The 22,936-nt window shown below is 41.1% G+C and overlaps 1 protein-coding gene across 2 annotated transcripts in view; it reads right to left on the minus strand.

Moving 5' to 3' along the window:
• The window catches only part of nol11 (nucleolar protein 11), an 86,118-nt gene that overhangs the window by 17,675 nt on the left and 45,507 nt on the right, over positions 1-22,936 (minus strand). The window contains exons 5-10 of one of the 2 annotated variants that reach the window (XM_059547551.1): positions 22,470-22,527; positions 22,220-22,361; positions 21,917-22,120; positions 16,996-17,072; positions 16,760-16,883; positions 16,546-16,634 (exon numbers count right to left, since the gene is read on the minus strand). In XM_059547551.1, the coding sequence (XP_059403534.1) occupies positions 16,546-16,634; positions 16,760-16,883; positions 16,996-17,072; positions 21,917-22,120; positions 22,220-22,361; positions 22,470-22,527 (694 nt within the window). Of the gene's footprint in view, positions 1-16,545; positions 16,638-16,759; positions 16,884-16,995; positions 17,073-21,916; positions 22,121-22,219; positions 22,362-22,469; positions 22,528-22,936 lie in introns of both variants that reach the window. The other variant, XM_059547550.1, reaches the window with a different exon arrangement.

Genomic DNA, 22,936 nt, shown 5'->3' on the forward strand with positions numbered 1-22,936 from the left:
ACGCGCCTATAAGACCCAGTGATGTCGAAAGCGACCTCTTATGCTGCATTCACAGCAAACGCGAATAGAGTGTCTGGCGCGAATGATTTCAATGTTAAGTCAATGTAAAGACGCGTTTATGCGCGTCTGGAGGTCTCGCGGCGTGGTAGACGCGAATTCGCCTCATTCGCGCATCTAGTTAAAGGAGATTCTGAGTTATGAAAAGGAGCATTGTAGGCTGACAGTGACCGGCTTTTGTGGTGGAAAATTGGCAGTAATACCCCCACCTTGCGCAGCTGTAGCTGAGTGTCCCTGGGACATCAGTGCCGTCCGAGCACGTCTTCTCAACAGCTGGACATATAGTGAATAAAAAACGCTCTGCTCTGGACCCCGAAAATGTTGATCGACTTGTTTTCCTGTCCAATAAATTTGTAATGGCCCTAGCCTTTTTGCACATGCCTACCTAGTGCCGCCTAGCCTAAGTGTCGGTTACATTCAATAAAAAAAAAAAAACACACACACATGGCCTGTTCTCGTTTCCAGCACTCTCTTTACGTTCGATCATTATTTGACGTTGAAAAAGGAAACGTCTTTTTTTTAGACATGGAAAATCGATTTTACAATCGATTCAATGAACACTTATGTCTTAAAAATTGCTAATGATTTTTTCACAAAAGTGACAGCCCTAGTATACACACACACATATACACACACACACACATACATATACATATATACACATATATACACATATATATATATATACACACACACACATATATACACATACTGTATTTTTCGGACCATAAGTCGCACCTGAGTATAAGTCGCATCAGTCCAAAAATACGTCATGATGAGGAAAAAACATAAGTCGCACTGGACTATAAGTCGCATTTATTTAAAACCAAGAACCAAGAGAAAACATTACCATCTACAGCCGCGAGAGGGCGCTCTATGTTTTCAGTGGTAGGCTACAGGAGCACTGAGCAGCATAGAGCGCCATTTCGCGCCTGTAGACGGTAATGTTTTCTCTTGGTTCATGTCTCAGTTCATTTCTTTTGGTTCATGTCAAATTAATTTTGATAAATAAGTCGCACCTGACTATAAGTCGCAGGACCAGCCAAACTATGAAAAAAAAGTGCGACTTATAGTCCGGAAAATACGGTAGGTATATATATATATATATATATATATATATATATATATATATATATATATATATATATATATATATATACACACACACACAGCCGTTTGGCTCTCCTGGTTGTTAAAAGTTTTATACTGTTTTTATTAAATATCATCAGGACCACTGACTCTCTGCGGACGTATGATCGTATAGAGCTCTTAAATATCAAAGTTTTGGTGGATTTGTGCGCTGAATATAACAAGGGATCTTCAAAGTCGGCCCCTTTTTATCTGGCTGATATACCAAAGCACCTGCTCCACCTGAAGGCTGAGCCGGGTAGTTTCGGCAGCTAGCCGCGTCCAGGCTTCAACTAGGTGTGCGCTTGTAAATGCAAGATCTGTGATGAATAAGTTGTTTTTTCTGAAGGATTTCTTCATTACCCAATCATTGGATTTATTTTTTTATTACGGAAACATGGATTAATCTGGGTGAGTCCATTGCCTTTTCGGAACTGTTACCTCCCGAGTGTACTTTTATAAACAGACCCCGTACGACTGGACGTGGAGGAATTGCCACACATTGTCCATGGCTTTTACTTCATTTGAAGCTGTTTTGAACTGGGTGCGTGAAATCATGTTCTGTGTGTGGTGATATATCGGCCGCCAAAGCATAAGGACTTTAATGATTTTTCTGATTTTATTGCTGTTATAAGGACTAATTCTGATAAGATTCTAATTGTTGGTGATTTTAATGTACATGTCTGTTGCCCTTCAAAGGCTATGGCGAAATAGTTTTTAGATTTGATTGATGGTTTTAATTTAATTCAACATGTTGCAGGATCTACACAAATACATGGCCATTTATTGGATCTTGTATTGTCCTATGGGTTGCCTATTGATAATGTATTAGTGTCTGATGCTGTTTTTTTGGATCATTGTCCTGTCATGTTTGATTGAGTTTAAGGATTTAGCAAAACCACCTGCTCCTGTACGTCATGGCCGCACTTTTAAGCCCGACACCTTGTGTTTTTCTTCCTTTTTCGCTGCTCATGTGCAAGCAAACAGTAGTTCCGCTGCCTATGATACAGAGCAATTAACAAATGTTTTTTTTTGTCAACCTGTTCTGAGGTCCTGGACACTGTAGCTCCAATAAGAGCAATTAGCCCTAGACCAAAGCCTGAGCCATGGCACTGTGAAGCCACACGCGCAGCCAGGCGAGAGTGTAGAAGGGCAGAGCATCGGTGGAAAAAGGATAGGCTGCAGGTGTTCTATCGGATTTTACAGGACAGCTGGAGAAACTATAAAAAAATTGTTAAAGCTCTTTTTAAAACTATTGGGTCTGTGTTGAACCCTCCACAATGCACTTCTATTGAATTTTCACCTGATATGTGAAAAGTTGTTGGCCTTTTTTAACAGTAAAGTTTCGAATATCAGAGACAATATATTGCCCCTTTCTTTAAACTTTTCCTTAAACATGCAATGTTCAGCTATTTTTTGTCAGTTTCAGCCAGTTTCATTGTTATCTCTTACAAAGATTATCAAATTAAACCCTCCCCATCCTCTACGGACCCTGTCCCTCCACACTTTAAGGATGTGTGGGAAAAGATTGGCTCTCATGTTGAGGAAATTATAAATAGTAGCCTGTCTTCTGGAGTTGTGCCTGCATTTTGTAAAAAAGCAGTGATTGAGCCACTGATTAAGAGAGTCAACAAATGTTTCAAATTATCGTTCTATTTCAAAGCTTCCTTTATCCAAAAATTTGGAAAAATTTGTATTTTTGCAGCTACAGTTTTTTTCTGGAGGTACATGGCATCCTAGATACTTTTCAGTCAGGTTTTAAAGTATATCATAGCACGGAGTCTGTACTTTTAAAGGTTTTTAATGACCTGTTTTAATGACAGATTCTGGTGATTCAACCATTTTAGTGCTTTTAGATCTCACTGCTGCTTTTACAGTTGACCACAAAATTCTTTTATCTCGTCTGGAAAACTGTGTGGGAGTTAGGGGGACTGCCCTAAAGTGGTTTCAGTCATATCTTTCAGGGAGATGCTTATTTGTTAAAATGGGGGACTCTACTTCATCAACTGCGCCTTTAAACTGTGGGGTCCTCCAGGGATCAATTCTTGGTCCTATTCTTTTTGCATTGTACCTCCTTCCACTTATATAATATAGAATAATTTTTAAAAAGCATGGCATCTCCTATCCTCTGTATGCTGATGATTGTCCAATTTATATGCCAATCAGAAAGCATAAAGGCAGCCCCCTGACACCCCTTCTTGAATGTTTAAATGACATCAAAGCGTGGTTGGTCCAAAATTTTTTTTAAACTAAATGAATAAAACAGATTATGCAGTTTGGCCCCACTAACCCCATGATAGGTTTGGGCTCCCTCAATGATTTTGTGCATCCTGTTGTAACTAACCTTGGAGTAAAAATAGACAGTGATTTTAAACTAAAACAAATAAATGCAGTAGTGAAATCTAGTTTTTATCATCTTCGCCTTTTAGCCAAAGTTAAACCGTTTTTGTCTTTTAACAGTTTTTAACAAGTTACACATGCCTTTATTTATTCTCGTTTAGACTACTGAAATGCAATTTATATTGGTATAAATCAAAACACACTTTCACGCTTACAGTTTGTCCAAAATTCTGCAGCACGTCTTTTAACAGGAACCAAAAAGCGCGCTCATAACTCCAATTCTTGCCTCATTGCACTGGCTTCCTGTTCGTTTTAGGATTGATCTTAACATTTTATTTTTAAGTTTGTTTTTAAAGCCGTGAATGGACCGGCCCCAACATATATTCCGGACCTCATCCAAATTTATACACCAGCGCAGACACTGAGGTCAGAGGGCCAGCTACAGCTTGCAGTCCTTAAGTAAAGACTTAAAACTCGGGGGGGTACAGGGCATTTTCTGTGGTTGGACCTAAACTATGGAATGCTCTGCCCCTCCATGTCCAAACTGCCCCTACAGTTGAGTGTTTTAAGGCTCGTCTAAAAACTCATTTTTATTCTTTGGCTTTTAACTGCGCGTGAGTTGTGTGGTCCTTTGTGGTATTTATTATTTTTATCTTTTGTATTCTATATAATTTAATTGCTTAGTATGTTTCTGAGTCTTTTGTGCAGCACTTTGGAAACTTTGTTTGTAAAATGTGCTACAGAAATAAAGTGGATTGGATATATATATACACACACACACACACATAATGTATATATATATATACACACACACACATATACATATTAGGGCTGTCACTTTTGAGAAAAATAAAATTCAAACGGATATCGAATATCATGCAATGTATTCAAATATCTAAGGGGGAACTAATTTGCTGAAATCAAAACAGGGACGATAATAAATGAGCACCAGCCAATGAGACTGCCGTTTGCGCATTAGTGCCGCCCACTTTGCGCATGAGAGAGAAAGCAATGCGAGTCGTGCGCCTTCACACTAGAGTTTAAATGGTTAGTTCAGCCAAAAATGAAAATTGTGTCATTAATGACTCACCCTCACATCGTTCCAAACCTGTAAGACCTCTGTTCATCTTCGGAACACAGTTTAAGATATTTTATATTTAATCTGAGAGCTTTCTGTCCCTTCATTGAAAATGTATGGACGGTATACTGTCCATGTCCAGAAAGGTAATAAAAACATCAAAGTAGTCCATGTGACATCAGAGGGTCAGTTAGAATTTGTTGAAGCATCGTAAATTCAGCACTGTCTTCTCTTCCGTGTCTGTTGTGATCGCGTTCATCTGTTGTAACGGACCCTCTGATGTCACATGGACTACTTTGATGATGTTTTTATTACCTTTCTGGACATGGACAGTAGGGCTGAAGCTATCGAATATTTTAGTAATCGAGTATTCTACCAAAAATTTCATCGATTATTCAGATAAAATGTGTTTTTGCTTAATTAAGTTGCAATATTAATTATGCAAGAGAAAAGACCCCTCCTGGGTCTCTTAAAATGAACAACTAAGCTTCCTTTTTTTTTTTTTAATGCATAGAATGCAATGCATACATCAAAAATAAACATTTAATTATTACCCATTGTTTCTGTCTGTACTTGTACTGTGAACAATGACAAAGTTGACAGATGAATTAAGTGCATTTAAGTGCCATTCAGTTGGGGTTTTAAATCAAGTATTCTCTGAGATGCACATTAAACATTAAACACATAAAACATTAAATTTAATTTATCTTTTAATTATTGAAAATTAAGCAAACTTAACTTTTTGGTACTAAACCGCAATAACTAAACTAAACCAGACTTTTATTATGACGGGTTGACGTACCTTTACAGTTCTGTGTATGTGACGCTAGTTTTACTCAAATCAAACGGTCAAATTGCTCATGAAGTGACTGTCAGAGCAGTTCTGGAGATGTTGTTCATGTGTTCACGTCTTATTTAGTGAGACAGCATTAATGATCCGCGCTGACGCTCTCTAGACGCGGAGAAACTCCGCCTTTGTTCATAACCCCTCCTCTAGCCCCAACTGGCCCGCTTTGGCCCAAGGTTTTCGTCGGGCAAAAAAACCCTGGCCGTTGGCCCCGAGGAAGCCCCGGCGAGGCACCATCAAGCCCCGGAAGTGACAGTGGAAACGCGACTGGCCCTGGCACGCACTAGCATGCCCGGTTTAAGCTCGCTAGTGGAAACACGGCTATTGATGCTACGGTACATAAGAAGATGTGGTTTGACAGAGATCTGAGTTTACGTATGACAGATAGTCTCTGTTGGCAGCGCCTGTGAATGTCTGTGGTGTGATGGTGAAAACTCAATTTATCATCCAAAATAAAGCCAAAGTACCTGAAGATGTCCACAATATCCACTGACTGGCCCTTGATGGAGATATGGCAGTGAGCAGAGGAGGATTTTTGGCACGTGTCCAGGATAAGTTCCTTTGTTTTAATAATGTTAACAAGGAGATGACTATCTGTACACCATTGGGTGAAATTGGCAACAGATTGATGATATGCTGTGACTGATTCTGTACTGGTGAGGAGGCCGAGTATGGCTGTGTAATCCGAGAATTTGAAATACTTTGTGATGTCAGAAGAACTACGGCAGTCGTCAGTATATAATGTGTAAAGGAACGGACTGAGGACACAGCCTTGGGGGGCTCCAGTGTTGACAGTAATGGTGGAGGATGTAATACTACCCACCCTTACTGCCTGTGGTCTGTCACTGAGAAAATTATAAATCCAGTGGATAAAAAGAGTTGGCACGTGAAGTTGTTGGAGTTTAGTTATCATGAGGTGACATTGTATCGTATTAAAGGCGGAACTGAAGCCTATGAAAATAATCCTGGCATAATGGCCAGGAGAATCCAGATGCTGGAGGAGAGTATGAAGAAGGCATGCAACAGCATCCTCTGTTCCTCTTTTGGCCCTGTAGGCAAACTGGTAAGGATCCAGCTGTGGTCCGACAACCGGAAGGATATTGTTTAATACCAGTTTCTCAAGACATTTTGCTATTATAGAGGTAAGTGCTACTGGTCTGTAATGATTCAGTTCACAGGGACGAGATCTTTTGGGTACAGGAATAATAGTGGCAGTTTTCCAGAGGGCGGGGACAGCTGCTATCAGTAGTGACTTTAAAAAGTGAATGAAAGACAGAAGTTAACTCCAAGGCACAGTTCTTGAACAGCCTCCCGGTGATTCCATCTGGGCCAGGGGCCTTTCCAGTGTGGCACCTCTTGAGCTGCTGATGGACATCTCCCACTGTTAACTGGACACAATGTGGCTCTTCAGGAGTGGGTAGGCTCCTGAGCATTCTTTCACATTCAGTGGTGCAATTTAGAGTATCAAACCTGGCATAGAATTTGTTCAAGTCTTTGGCAAACGAGCTGAGATCAGTAGATGTAGGAATGCTGGCATTTGAAGTGGTTCCAGTGAGTGTCTTCAGCTTCTGAAAAGTCTGCCTGGTGTTCATACTACTGAAATCCTTTTCTAATTTGTCCTTATATGCAAGTTTTGCCTTTTTGATTACATTTTTCACAGAGCGATTAATGTCTCTCAGTGAAAGCCACTCTTTGCAATTAAATGCTTGTTGTTTCTCTTTGAGTTTGAGTTTTATTTGGCCGGTCATCCATGGTCTCGAGTTGGGATATCTTTTAACAGTTTTGACTGGAATACTAGTTGCCATGCAAAACTTGATGTAGTCAGTTATTATCTCAGTTTTTTTATCTAGGTCGCCGTCAAAAATACTCCAGTCTGTACATGCAAATGATCCTTGAAGTTATGCAATGGTATCCTCTGTCCACTGGGTGATGCTATATGTAACTGGCTTTTCTCTCTTCAACAATTGTCTATATTGCGGGAGCAAAAAGACGATGTTGTGATCCGCGGAGCCTAATAGAGGCTGCACGCGAACAGTATAAGCATTGTTTATGTTCCCGTAGTACAGATCTAACACATTTTTTTCTAGTGGGGGAATCAACATAATGCTCAAAGGATGGGATGGACACGGTCAAGTTTGCAGCTATTAAAATCCCCCATAATAAACACTGGAGCCGGTGGGTATTTATTCAGCATAACATGAACATTCTGGGCTGCTAGCTCAGCTGCCGCATTGCTATTAGCACCAGGAGGAATAGAAATACAGCTGATAACCATCCTGGAAAATTCCTGAGGGAGATAGTAGGGACGAAGCCATCATGACTGAGGGAAGGGGGGGTTTAAAAGGACGCCTCCGAAGCGAAGCCCCTCCTCCCCTTCCTCGTTTCCTCGGCTTGCATAGGATGTCAGCTGGAATTACATCCAATGGTGTTAAGCCATGAGTGGCAGAGCCTCGGAGAACGAGGAGATCTTGACGGGAGTAAGTGATTTTATTGCTGCTTTGCCAGTGTTGGGGAGTAACTAGTTACATGTAACGGCGTTACGTAATTTAATTACAAAATAAATGTAACAGTAATCAGTTACAGTTACTAAGAAAAAATGAGTAATTAAATTACAGTTACTTATGAAAATTGTAACGATTACAAAGAGGATTACATTTGAATATTTACACACATCCACATACAGCTTATTTCTTTCCCAAATTGCACTAAGACATATGACCCATAATCTCCGAGACGCGGAAAACACATTCGTAGAATCCAGTCATAAAAATGGAATTCAGCCTATAACGCGGACGCAATATGCCACATTTAGGACGAATAAATCAAAAGTAGGTCAGTACACTTGAATCAAAACCCGATATGGACTGATGTCTGTGAATGTTAATCCGCAAAAAGACTGAATATGAATCCTGCACGTTCTGCGTGTCTGTGGAAATCAGGCGCTGACTGGACACCGGGAGAACCGGGACTATTCCCGGTGGCCTGGCAGACGATTTGGCCTTCTACTTTAATATTGTTATTGTATAATTGCAGGCCGAATATACTAAAGCGATTATTTCCGAATCCGCCATTCGATAATTAAATCTCTAATAAATCATGAATCGGTTAGTCGTGACTGGCAATGGTTGGGCTCGCGCGCTCTCTGCGCCTCCGCCGAACGGTTTGGATCAGACTCCGAGTAATCAATGCGAGTGAGAGAGACCGGAGTGAACTGTGTAAGCGCACAGCTGGAGCAGAGAAGCGACACTTCTGTTCAGGGTTTCAGGTGCAGGTCAGTTTCATCTGTAAATATGCTCATGTAGTTTTGTCTTTGTTTACTTAGTCAAGCAGCAGCAGCACATTGCTCGCAATCACTCAAAATACTGTATAAACGACGTCATTATTATCTTTTGTAATGTTACAGTAGTAAGTTAGCAGATAAATCATCATATTTTATCGTAGGTTTAGGGGGAGCTAGTGGATACAAAAACACAACCCTTAGGAAAATTAATATAGCCTATGGTATGGCACTAACCGTGGTTTAACTATGGAATTTGTAGTAAAAATAAATACAAGTGGTAATTCATTTGCCAAAAAAACAAAATTGCACTTACAAAACATGGTAAAAGTCAAATAAAAATCTTCAGTATTAAAGTCATGAGAGAGATGGATGGATAATGGAAGTGAAGGTGGAGTTCAGGAGAGAACTCTTAATTACGTTGCAAGTCCCCCAACCTAAGGATTCACATTTTTTCATGTCAGGTCCAAAAAAATAATAATAGGGTTGTCCATGTTTCAGAATGGGTTGTGGGTGTATGAGTGGGAGATTTCCCAGCCTATTTTTTTCCCAGTCCGCCCCTCATGGAAATTAATCTCTAGAACAGTCACTTCATGAGCATTTTTTACTTATTTTGAGAAACTATCATCATATCATATACAAAGAGACAGCAGTGTTTCAAAAAGACACCAATGTTTCAGGAGTTTAGTACACAAAATAGGACACATGCTTATTAGATAACCGTATTTGAGTTGATGTATATGCTTTTATTTTTTTATTAACTATTTTTCCCCAAACCATTGTTAGATGCAGTTAGATGCCTGTAGTTATGCAAAGATTTGGTTTAAAAACAGTATCTATAAACTATTTCTTTTGATTTTAAATCTGCTTTGAACTTCAGATCAATCTCTAAGTAAAAGGCAGTAGCCTACTAAAGTCTGATTGTGTGGTGGATGTGTTCAAATGTGATCATCTTAATTCAGGTGATGAAGAATGATGAAAGTCTGACAGTATTGAGCACTACTGTAAGGTTAAACCTGCATGGTGTAAAATGGTTGAAGATGATTAACAGTTGCAAATTAACATTCATTATAAATTTATAAAAGTAATCAAAATGTACTCAAAAGTAATTAGTTACATTACTTTATTAAAGTAATTAAAAAAGTTACACTACTATTACATTTTAAATAGGGTAACTTGTAATCTGTAACCTATTACATTTCCAAAGTAACCTTCCCAACACTGTGCTTTGCGTATCCAGGTGAAACGCTGCACCTCTGAGATTGCAAGTGATCAATAGAAAGATCACAATGATCCCTAGCATTTTTCCGACATAGATCATGTTATCCATGTTCTGGACTCACGCAGTACAAAACAAAGTACTTAAACAAAAAGATAAAACAAACAAAAACTTAAACAGACAAGTGACAATGCGGCACGAAGGGTACAGACTGTTGTCGCAGCAGAGCATGCACCTCCATTTTATGACTGGATTCCACGATTCTCTCTGCGTTTTCTGCATCGCGGAAATCATAGGGCCCTAGTTGTGCTATGCCAGCGCTATCTTGCAATGGACACACGCCACGACGTTCCCTTTACGTTTGCACGCGCCCTCAAATCAAAAAACTGCTGACTCCTTGCAGTATGCGATTTCGGACGCAGCGCTGGTCTCCTTCCGCTTTGTGGGTGACGCAAGCGCGTTGTCACATTAAAAAAATCATTGCGAAAGAGCCTGACGTGAGATTCAAAATAAGTTAAGAGGCTTCGAGGCCTCGATAATTTTTTGTAATCTAGTTACTCGAGGAATCGTTTCAGCCCTAATGGACAGTATACCGTACATTTTCAATAGAGGGACAGAAAGCTCTCGGAAATTTAGAATATCTTAGACTGTTTTCTAAAGACGAACAGAGGTCTTACGGGATTGGAACAACATGAGGGTGAGTCATTAATGACAATTGTAATTTTTTTGGGGGTGAACTAAAGCTTTAAAGGTACACCAAATACACAAAGACGGGTGCACTATGCATCCATTGAAATGAACTGAAAAATATCACAGATCGCTTTACAGAGAGTGAAACTCTGAAACGCTCGTCAAAGAGTGTTCGGCGAGTGAAAATATATCTGTGCTAAACTTATACTTAGCCACCAACTCAAACACTGGCAAGTAAAATCTGATAATTAATTTGCCATTGGCTAATATTAGACCTCATTTAGTCGCCAGAGTGAAGATTTAGTCGCATATGTGAGTGATTTACTCGCAATGTATAGGGTTGGACCCCTCCTTGAACTGCCACCTTAACGTGGTGGAGGGGTTTGAGTACCCGAATGACCCTAGGAGCTATGTTGTCCGGGGCTATATGCCCCGGTAGGGTCTCCCAAGGCAAACAGGTCCTAGGCGACGGGTCAGACTAAGAGCGGTTCAAAACCCCTTATGAGAAGAATAAATCAAAGGACCGTGACGTCGCCCGGTATGGCGCAGCCGGGGCCCCACCCTGGAGCCAGGCCCGGGGTTGGGGCTCGTATGCGAGCGCCTGGTGGCCGGGCCTCCCCCCACGGGGTCCGGCCGGGCTCAGCCCGAAGGAGCGACGTGGGGCCGCCTTCCCGTGGGCTCACCACCTACAGGAGGGACCGTAAGGGGCCGGTGCTTAGACAATCGGGTGGCAGTCGAAGGCGGGGGCCTCGACAGCCCGATCCCTGGACACGGAAACTAGCTCTAGGGACGTGGAACGTCACCTCACTGGCGGGGAAGGAGCCCGAGATTGTGCGTGAGGTAGAGAGGTTCCGACTAGCGATAGTCGAACTCACCTCTACGCACAGCTTGGGCTCTGGTACCACACTCCTCGAGAGAGGATGGACTCTTCACCACTCTGGAGTTGCCCAAGGTGAGAGGCGGCGGGCTGGTGTGGGTTTGCTTATAGCCCCCCAGCTCAGCTGCCATGTGTTGGAGTTTACCCCGGTGAACGAGAGGGTCGCTTCCCTGCGCCTTCGGGTCGGGGATAGGTCTCTCACTGTCGTTTGTGCCTACGGGCCGAACGGCAATGCAGAGTACCCAGCCTTCTTGGAGTCTCTGGGAGGGGTGCTGGAAAGTGCTTCGACTGGGGACTCCGTCGTTTTACTGGGGGACTTCAACGCCCACGTGGGCAACGACAGTGACACCTGGAGGGGCGTGATTGGGAGGAACGGCCCCCCTGATCTGAACCCGAGCGGTGTTCAGTTATTGGACTTCTGTGCTAGTTACAGCTTGTCCATAACGAACACCATGTTCAAGCATAAGGGTGTCCATCAGTACACGTGGCACCAGGACACCCTAGGCCGTAGGTCGATGATTGACTTTGTGGTCGTTTCATCCGACCTCCGGCCGTATGTCTTGGACACTCGGGTGAAGAGAGGGGCGGAGCTGTCAACCGATCACCACCTGGTGGTGAGTTGGATCCGATGGCGGGGGAGGAAGCTGGACAGACTCTGCAGACCCAAACGTACTGTGAGGGTCTGCTGGGAACGTTTGGCCGAGTCTCCTGTCAGAGAGATCTTCAACTCCCACCTCCGGCAGAGCTTCGACCGGATCCCGAGGGAGGCTGGAGATATTGAGTCCGAGTGGACCATGTTCTCCACCTCCATTGTCGAAGCGGCCGCTCGGAGCTGTGGCCGTAAGGTTTCCGGTGCCTGTCGAGGCGGCAATCCCCGAACCCGGTGGTGGACACCGGAAGTAAGGGATGCCGTCAAGCTGAAGAAGGAGTCCTATCGGGCCTGGTTGGCTTGTGGGACTCCAGAGGCAGCTGACAGGTACCGGCAGGCCAAGCGGACTACAGCCCGGGTGGTTGTGGAGGCAAAAACTCGGGCCTGGGAGGAGTTCGGTGAGGCCATGGAGAAGGACTATCGGTCAGCCTCGAAGAGATTCTGGCAAACCGTCCGGCGCCTCAGGAGAGGGAAGCAGTGCCCTACCAACGCTGTTTACAGTAGAGGTGGGGAGCTGTTGACCTCAACTGGGGATGTCGTTGGACGGTGGAAGGAATACTTCGAGGATCTCCTCAATCCCGCTGTCACGTCTTCCATTGAGGAAGCAGAGGCTGAGGGCTCAGATGTGGACTCGTCCATAACCCAAGCTGAAGTCACCGATTTAGTCAAGAAACTCCTCGGTGGCAAGGCACCGGGGGTGGATGAGATCCGCCCTGAGTACCTCAAGTCTCTGGATGTTGTGGGGCTGTCTTGGCTGACACGCCTCTGCAGCATCACGTGGCAGTCGGGGACGGTGCCTCTGGGATGGCAGACCGGGGTGGTGGTCCCTCTTTTTAAGAAGGGGGACCGGAGGGTGTGTTCCAACTACAGGGGGATCACACTTCTCAGCCTCCCTGGGAAAGTCTATGCCAGGGTACTGGAGAGGAGAATCCGGCCGATAGTAGAACCTCGGATTCAGGAGGAACAGTGTGGTTTTCGTCCAGGCCGTGGAACACTGGACCAGCTCTATACCCTCTACAGGGTGCTGGAGGGTTCATGGGAGTATGCCCAACCAGTCCACATGTGCTTTGTGGATTTGGAGAAGGCATTCGACTGTGTCCCTCGCGGCGGCCTGTGGAGGGTTCTCCGGGAGTATGGGGTCCGGGGCCCTTTGCTAAGGGCTATCCGGTCCCTGTACGAACGGAGCAGGAGCTTGGTTCGTATTGCCAGCTGTAAGTCAGACTTGTTCCCGGTGCGTGTTGGACTCCGGCAGGGCTGCCCTTTGTCGCCGGTTCTGTTCATGATTTTTATGGACAGAATTTCTAGGCGCAGCCAGGGGCCGGAGGGGGTCAGGTTTGGTGACAACACGATTTCGTCTCTGCTCTTTGCGGATGATGTTGTCGTGTTGGCCTCATCAGGCCAGGACCTTCAGCATGCACTGGGACGGTTTGCAGCAGAGTGTGAAGCGGCTGGGATGAGAATCAGCACCTCCAAATCCGAGGCCATGGTCCTCAGTCGGAAAAGGGTGGCTTGCCCACTTCAGGTTGGTGGAGAGTTCCTGCCTCAAGTGGAGGAGTTTAAGTATCTTGGGGTCTTGTTCACGAGTGAGGGAAGGATGGAACGGGAGATTGACAGACGGATCGGTGCAGCTTCTGCAGTAATGCGGTCGATGTACCGGTCTGTCGTGGTGAAGAAAGAGCTGAGCCGCAAGGCGAAGCTCTCGATTTACCGGTCAATCTACGTTCCTACTCTCACCTATGGTCATGAGCTTTGGGTCATGACCGAAAGGACAAGATCCCGGATACAGGCGGCCGAAATGTGCTTTCTCCGCAGGGTGGCTGGGCGATCTCTTAGAGATAGGGTGAGAAGCTCAGTCACCCGGGAGGAGCTCAGAGTAGAGCCGCTGCTCCTCCACATCGAGAGGGGTCAGCTGAGGTGGCTCGGGCATCTGTTCCGGATGCCTCCTGGACGCCTTCCCGGGAAGGTGTTCCGGGCACATCCCACTGGGAGGAGACCCCGGGGGAGACCTAGGACACGCTGGAGAGACTATGTCTCCCGGCTGGCCTGGGAACGCCTCGGTGTCCCCCCAGAAGAGCTGGAGGAAGTGTCTAGGGAGAGGGAAGTCTGGGGTTCTCTGCTTAGACTGCTGCCCCCGCGACCCGGCCCCGGATAAGCGGTAGAAGATGGATGGATGGATGGATGGATTAAAATCAACTGCAGGCGACAGATACTTTTCCTATTTAGCCCCAAAATCCTGGATTAACCTAACATTTATCTAACACACTTTTGGGGAAGTCGTGGCCTAATGGTTAGAGATTAGGACTGGTAATCCAAAAGCTGCAAGTTTGAGTCCCGGGCCCAGAGGAATTGTAGGTGAGGGGAGTGAATGTACAGCGCTTCTCTCCACTCTCAATACCACGACTGAGGTGCCCTTTAGCAAGGCACCAAACCCCCAACTGCTGCCCAGGTGCCACAGCATAAATGGCTGCCCACTCTTCACATTGTGCGTTTCACTGCTGTGTGTGTGCACTTTGGAAGGGTTAAATGCAGAACACAAATTTAGAATATGGGTCAAGTTACTTTTTCACTTTTCTGTCAGTTTAAATCTAGATTACAGACCCACCTCTTTAACCTGGCTTGCACATAACACACAAACACATTTCTAATATTCAAATCCATTAAAGGATTTTTTGGCTGCATTAATTAGGAAAATTGGAACCGGGAACACTTCCCATAGCACATAATTGCTACATCGTTAGAACAATAGCATCTACGCTTTTATTAGTCTTAAAGGGATCCCCGGGTATAAAGACATGTATAGCTTAACATAAATGATGTCTCTTATTGAAAAATGTACCAGAAAACCTGTGAAAGATGTTATTTAAAAAAGTCGACATCGTTTTTACACTATGGGGGCCGCAATTATTTTATGTGCACAGTACATTCTGCGTTGACATAAAATGGTTGCACTTGGTGAGCTACTGGCGCTATTTACCGCAACACAACTCAGAAAATAAACAAGAAAATAAAATACTGATACGACACCACATTGTGTGGCTTTTGGATGTAATTTTCAGTCGGAGGGCAACAAGAGGCAATATAGAACTTCACTGATTTCCTAGCGATAAGAGGAGAAAAGAATGGGAAGATGCATGTGGATGAATAAAAAAATCGATGGCACGTCATTTAGTTTAAGCCTATACTTAAATCCATCAACACCTGTAAGATCTTTAAATGGCTGTAGTCATCATATCATTATTTTAATTTCCACGTTGTCTATTCTGACTTGTGTTGCGGTAAAAACAGCAACAGGTAGCAGCAGTAGCTCACTGAGTGCAACCATTTCACGTCATCAGAATAATTGCGTCCCTCATAGTCCAAAATTTGTATAAAACTGAATTTAACATACATCTTTCATGGGTTTTCTATTACATCAGACTTCATTTATGGTATATTAAGCTATACATGTCTTAATACCCGAGGATCCCTTTAATAAGTCATAAGGAATAGGTATACGTTTCTCTCTTATTCCGAGGTCACCGTAGCCACCAGATCTAGTCTGTATCCAGATCAGATGGTCACTGCAGTCATCTGAATCCAGTACATATCCAGCCCAGATGGTGGATCAGCACCTAGAGAGGACCTCTACAGCCCTGAAAGACAGTGGAAACCAGGACAACTAGATGTGCCCCAGTGACAGATCCAGTCAAGACCTTGTCTCCTAGATGGCCATCAGGACAAGACCACAGGTCAGATGATTCATCAGCACAATCTGACTTTGCTGCAGCCTGGAATTGAACTGGCCCACCTACTTAGCCTGGTTTCTCCCAAGGTTTATTCTCCATTCTGTCACTGATGGAGCTTTGATTCCTTGCTTAGTTGGGGACACTTAATTTCCAGTGATTTCGTTGACTTGATTGCACAGATACTATTTGAACTGAACTGAGCTGGACTGAAAACAGTGTTTACTATTGTCCTTTTGCATTGACACACTATTTTCCTATTTTGATACTGTAAAGCTGTTTTTACAATCTGTATTGTTAAAAGCATTATATAAAATAAAAGGGATTTGACTAGAAGATATTTTTTTTTAATGTAGATGGTTATGCAGGTGACCGGGACTACACCTAATTAAAATACATACACCTCTCCCACTATTACTCTGGAGCCAGTCATCATCCCTCTTTACCCATTCCTTAAGTTGCTGACCCCTGGTTTTACATTTAGTTGAACTAACCTTGATCTATTTGGTAGATTCTTTTATACATTTAGTTAGATTGCAATCAAGGTACACATTTTTTTTAATCAGTTCCTGCTTTCCCTGGTAATGAAATCCATGAATTTGGCATTGCATGAACATCCCCACTATAACTGAAAAAATGGTATAATTGAAAAGTCTCTTACATTTCTGGTTGATATTCTGCTCTTGATTTCTGTGGTCTGTGTGATGTCATTACAAGTCCAGGAAGTCACAAAGCTGTGTGTTTTGGATCCTGCTGAAGATAAGCCAAAAGGTTTTTTTGACATGTTTTTCTGTTTTGACATGTTTACATTTCATATATGTCACTCTAAAACAGTATATGGCAGATATTCCATATTTCAACTGAAAAGTCTTTACCACTCTGACTTGTCTGCTTCTGTTTTCCCATGGCAGCTGCGAGGGATGACTTCTGGCAATCAAAAGGAATTACTGCGAGCATCTTTCCATGAGGGACATACAGCTTCCCAGAATAACACCACAACTGTATTCAGAAGAAATTATGTGTTTAACTCAGTGCATGATTAAGTTATGTATACCTTAATGAAGGTATTAAAAAGAAAAATATATACACATAAAATAGTAATAAATCACACCTGACTATAGATCCTTCCTGCCATTTCTTTACTAGCCTGAAGAGTTTGAAAATGTGTGTTCCAGATGCAAAGGTAATCTATGGATGACAACTCATTGATCATTGCACCAATCAGATACAGAGTGATAAAAGATGGAAGGAAGTGGGGGTGGAGGGAAGTTTAAGGAAAACAAAAAAGTAACAAATTACAATGTCATTAGGGGTGTGCAATAGTCTGTGTTTGTGGAAGTCTTATATTTCACTAGCCACTAGCTCACATTTGTTAATATTTTATTAATTCAGATAACATTACTAAACAGCAATTAATAGGGGAATAAATTAAAACTGAATTAAAAACTTTTTTATGGGGGGACAAGGAACTTTTTTTTTTGACAGCAGATATACAAACAAGCCATCAAAGAAATAAAGGAAAATGTTAGATATAACACAACGGTCTCATTTTTTAAAAGCACACTATGACTAGCCTGACTATGTCAGAGTTTGTACTTCTGCTCAAATTCAGTTTGCTTCTGTACTAGGGCTGTCGCGATATACCGGTATTGACGATAACCGTGATATTCAAATAAACAATTATCGATATCGTGTTAATTTAGTGTATGAGGATATACCGGTATTAGCGATAACCGCAATATTTAAAATGAACAGTTCTCTTATGATGACACCACATGTAAATACTTGGTAACAGTACCTGGTTGAGTGCCCAGGTGGCAGTATCGTGCCTTAACTCTGACACCTGTCACACAAGAAGAAGACGCAGCACTCGCAGCTACTCTGAGGAGAGCTGTGTTCATCAGAGTAAGTTGTTATTATTTTACTAGTCATAGACTGGGAAATATTATATAACCCATTAACAGCGGTTTTCTGTGTTCATATACTTAAAGGGTGATTATTTTAACAAGTACCGCGTTTTCTTTACTCGTCTTATTTTTGTATTTGCATACGGCCTGTGCGTAGTATAGGGATGGGACGATAACCGGTTTTATTGATAACCGTGATAAAATGTGCTGAAGGTTAGTAATATCGTTTAAAAATGAATTATTAAAACCGTGTTTGATTATCGCGGTTTTAATAACTCACTATTAAATCATGTCCAGCCAGCAACAGTCTGACGCAAGCGCAGCGCACAATGTTTTTTTTGTTTTTTTTCGAGAAGGAATGGCGAAAGTCAGTGACTTTTCTATGCTTTTCTATGCTTCTACACTTTTCATTGTAAGGAAGGAAATGCCACAGAATGTAATCTTTCTTTAAATTAAGTGCATAGAGTTGCTTGTTTTATTAGTTGTTTGTTGATTATTAAATATAAAACTTGCTGAAATGTTTTCAGTGTGAGCATCAACTATTTTTGAACACTTTCATCTCGTTTCAACAAAACCGTGATAATATTGATAACCATGATAATTTTAGTCACTATAATCGTGATATTAAATTTTCATACCGTCCCATCCCTAGCGTAGTAACACTATTTATTTCTTTGCTCAAATCTATGAACAGTTACACGATTAAAACGGATCTTGAAAAACTGAGCGACCACATTGCTACATTAAACTTAAAATGTTAAGTTGGTCACAGTGCCATGCACTTAATGCCTCATCTGTGGTCATTCTTCAATAAGGTTCATTAGTTAACATTAGGTAATTACATTAGTTAACATATATAAATAACAAATAATGAACAATATTTCCACAGCATTTATTAATCTTAGTTCATGTTAATTTCAGCATTTACTAATGCATTGTTAAAATCACAAGTTGTGTTTGTAAACATTAATTTACTATGAACATGAACATTGAATAACTCCATTTTTATTAACATTAACAAAGATTAATAAATTGTGTAATAAATGTATTGTTCATTCATGTTCATTAATACATTAATGTTAACAAATGGTATCTTATTGTAAAGTGTTACCATTAATACTTATTCATCATACTGTTGAACTTGACAGTATTTTCTCTCTTGTTATTTCATAAGAGCTTCAAAGAAGACGGAGAAAGCCAGAGTCTTGTGCCCTGCGTTTATCAGTATCAATATTATGCTCGTTGGGTGAAAAAGAAAAACTCAATAAACAAAGTAAAAAATAATTTGACTGATATCTTCCCCACCTCAAGGTTTCTATAGATATCACGATATATCGACATTGTGAATTCTTATGGCCACAATAACTGTGATATGAAAAATCTAATATCGTGACAGCCCTATTCTGTACTCAGTGTGAGATAGCAAACCAGCTCTCAGATTTTCTCCAGCTCCGCACCAGCCATCCAATCAACGAAAAAAGGGCGGACCGAGAGCTGTGACAGATGCTAAGCACCGAATTTAAGATTGTAGTTTAGGTTAGGGAAATGAAAACTACAGCGGACATGGAGACACGGGATGCTATTCACTGTGTTGTGGAGAATATTTCCAGCATTTGCCAACTGAAGCCCGAACAAGAAGAGTGTTTGTTTTACATTTTGAATGGAGGTGACAGGTTTTGGGAAAAGTTTAATTTATCAACTGCTACCGATAGTCAGCGAGAAACTGGGGAGCTCCCACTTGGTTGCGCTCACGGAGGATCAGTTTTAGGAGGCAGCAAAACTCGCTCCATGGTTCTGTTACCGCAGCATACCTGTGTTTACAGCGGAAGTTCCAGGCGGCTGAGCACGTCGTAACACACACGTCATAACCAAACATTGTGAATGGCTTACGGTTACACCAATGATTTTAAACTTCAGACAATCGTCCCCCCCACGAGAAAGTAAATGCTTGTCAATTATGCCCAATTATGTGTACCAGGCTACACTGACAAGCCCAGCAGACAGAACACACAAACACATGCTGAAATGAATGCCATGCCTGCGATGAGGAGACTGAAAAAAAAAAAAAATTAAGAAAAAAAACAAAGGAATTAGCCTAATTTAAAATAAAAATTTGCATTCGATTGCAAAAACAGTGTATTTGAATTTTATGTGTGTATCAGGGAGCCTTATCAGTGGCACGAGATGCGGTGATGTAAGTATCGTTGTCGCATTTTAATGTTTTTGTTAGTCTACTTAGTTGAACCCACAAAATGCTGTATTTTCCATTAAAAATATTAGAGAAATACAGGAAAATCAATGCGGAGAAGATAGTTTAAATTAAACCAAGCAATTCACACAGAACTCATTCAGCACATTTTTAAGATGCAAAATGACTGTTGCACTCATGTCTCACACAAGAGATGAACAGAAAACCATTTGAAGTTAAAGGAGGTTTAACTTTTAGAGAACATTTTTTGAGAATTTGCGAGGGTTTTATTCCATTCCAGACTGTCTCTCATATGTTTAATGCAATCATGTGATCATCGCTTTGGCTATTTGTATTAAGCTATGAATAAACACTGCTCTTTTGTTCATAATTGTTTATGCAACTTACATATTTCATTTATAAATAGTTTTAAGGTTATGCAAAAAAAAAAAATTCATAGACTGACGTTATTCTATTGTTTTGAATAAACAGTCTAATGAGGTGCATTATTTATATATATATATATATATGCTAAAATAACTGAATTATATTTTTCTACACAAGATTTCTTTTAAGTCATATGGACAAGAAACAAAAAGGTTACGTGATAAGATGTCCTATTTTTGGATAAACTATTTTATTCACCACAATCCCGCTCTCTTAAAATACCTTGTAGGATTATGATAATTGATTATGATAACTATAGGATTATGATAATTGATTTGCAAAGCAAACTATCACTTAAATTAAAAAAATAAAAAATATATAAACTTTCCCTATAATAATAAAGATTTTATAATAAGCTAAATCCACACTAGAGAGCTGTTTTATAACAGAAAATCAAGTTGTAATTCTAACTGAAAGCGACACTGATATATATGCGCTTTTCCATTTTGCATTTACTTGTACCTTTATTTCAATACTTAAGTACATTTAAGATAAAAAAAAAATATATACTTTTTGTACTTAAAGCTGCAGTTGGTAACTTTTGACGCTCTTGCGATTAATAAACAAAACTGCTTGTGTCTTGCGGAAGAGCATTGTAACCAGAGCTACTTCTCTCTGTTTGTGTCTATGAAGAATCCCAAAGGTACTGGGTTACTCCGCCTCGAAACCCCCGAAGCAATCTAAAATAGTCCGAATATAAAAACTTATTTTAAGACTTTTACTCAAGTAATATTCTAAATGGTCACTTCAACTTCCACCAGTCATTTTCTGGTCAGATATCTGTACATTTACTTGAGTATGACTTTCAGGTACTTTTTACACCACTCTTTATTTCATTATTTCCAAACATTCCAAAGCATACATTTACATATTTATCCACACTGCTCAGCTTTAAGTTTTGTCTGCATTTGATCTGACCTGAAGTGCTGTGCCTTCTCTTGAATTACATTGTCGAAAAAGTATTTTAATTTTATTTAGTGTTTGACTCAATTGGTTAAATTGGGTAATTTAAAAATACAGTGGTTAAATTTACAATCTTTTTCTTTCTACTGCTCAGTTAAAAAAAAAAGGTTATCAAATTCAATTTGAATGATGTGAAACATGATCATTTTTTATTTATTTATTTATAATCGCCCAGCCCTAATTATAAGTGACCCTAACTCACAGACCTTGCAGAGATTTAATTTGTATAGAGAAGCATTTACTACAAAACGAGCCGTTTAGAAAACACAAGGCCATAAGCTGCTCATTTTTAAAAGAACACAGTGGCACACTTCACGCATTAGACTAAATAATTAAATCACAGCCTTTGCAATTAGCAAAATCACACTAAGCCATATCAAAACCTTGCATTATTACAATTTATATCTCAAGAATTATGTCAGCTTGCATATTGTTAGATCAACAATCAATATATACATTTGTCTGCAATAATACTGCACACCCCTAGTGAAGAGAAAATATTATTAGATTTGAAGCTGAAGATTCACCTTTACAAGCTCCAGCAGAGGGGTGGGGGAATCCAACCACAGCTACATGAGCCTCATCAAGCACAACAGCAGCACCAGACATCAGTTTTTCTTCCCCAAGAGGAAGACTGAGACATAAGGAGCAAGATAGGGCTTGGACACCATCAACTCCTGTAGATGAACTTCTGAATGGCAACACACTCTCATACAGACTGCCATTCGAATCTGAAATAATGCAAAGTAGAGTTTGCATTGTAGAGTTGGGTTACTAGTAGTACAAAACTGTAATTTGGGTCAGATGATAATATGAATAAAGATACTTACATAAGTACAACAGGTGTATGTTACTACCCCTGCATGTGGCAGAGAAGCTAATAGGTGCAGAGAGACCAGGTTCAGTCTCAAATCTGTGTTTCACAAGAGTGTTGGGGTTAAATCTCTGAACATACAGGCAGTGCTCTCCTCTCTATATATATATATAAAAAAAAAAATTGGTTTAATAGGTTTCATTCATTATGCACTGACAGAACAAAGATCCACAAAAATACAAAGAGACTTCAGAAGGAAAAATAACCTGTTCTGTGCTGAACAAAACGACAAGCTGGAGATCTGCCTTAACGATAGAGCTCCACCTGTGATAGGGATTAAACAAGAAACTTACTCAAATTTAAACAGATCTTAAATGAGCACTGAACATCAAGTAGTGAGCTAATGCCATTATTAAAATTGTTGGCATTAGATCCAAAACAATACGCTTCACAAACCATGGCGCTGTTGCAAGTGAACCCATATTTAAACTGCAAATACGTGTTAATTTGTTTTTGTCTTACCCAGATTCACTATGGTAAATCTTCAAATTATTTAAATTGAGCCCTCAGAACAAACTTGGAAGGAAACTCTAGGCTTACATTATTGCATCACTCAGAGTACTCAGAAAACATGACATACCTGCACTGATATCATCACCAGTAATTACAAAGATTTTTCAAACCATCAGATTCTACTGTGCAAGAAAGAGCAGTGCTAAAGCACAATTGATAG

The sequence above is a fragment of the Carassius carassius genome, unplaced genomic scaffold, assembly GCF_963082965.1.
Source record: "Carassius carassius unplaced genomic scaffold, fCarCar2.1 SCAFFOLD_62, whole genome shotgun sequence".
Lineage (NCBI taxonomy): Eukaryota > Metazoa > Chordata > Actinopteri > Cypriniformes > Cyprinidae > Carassius > Carassius carassius.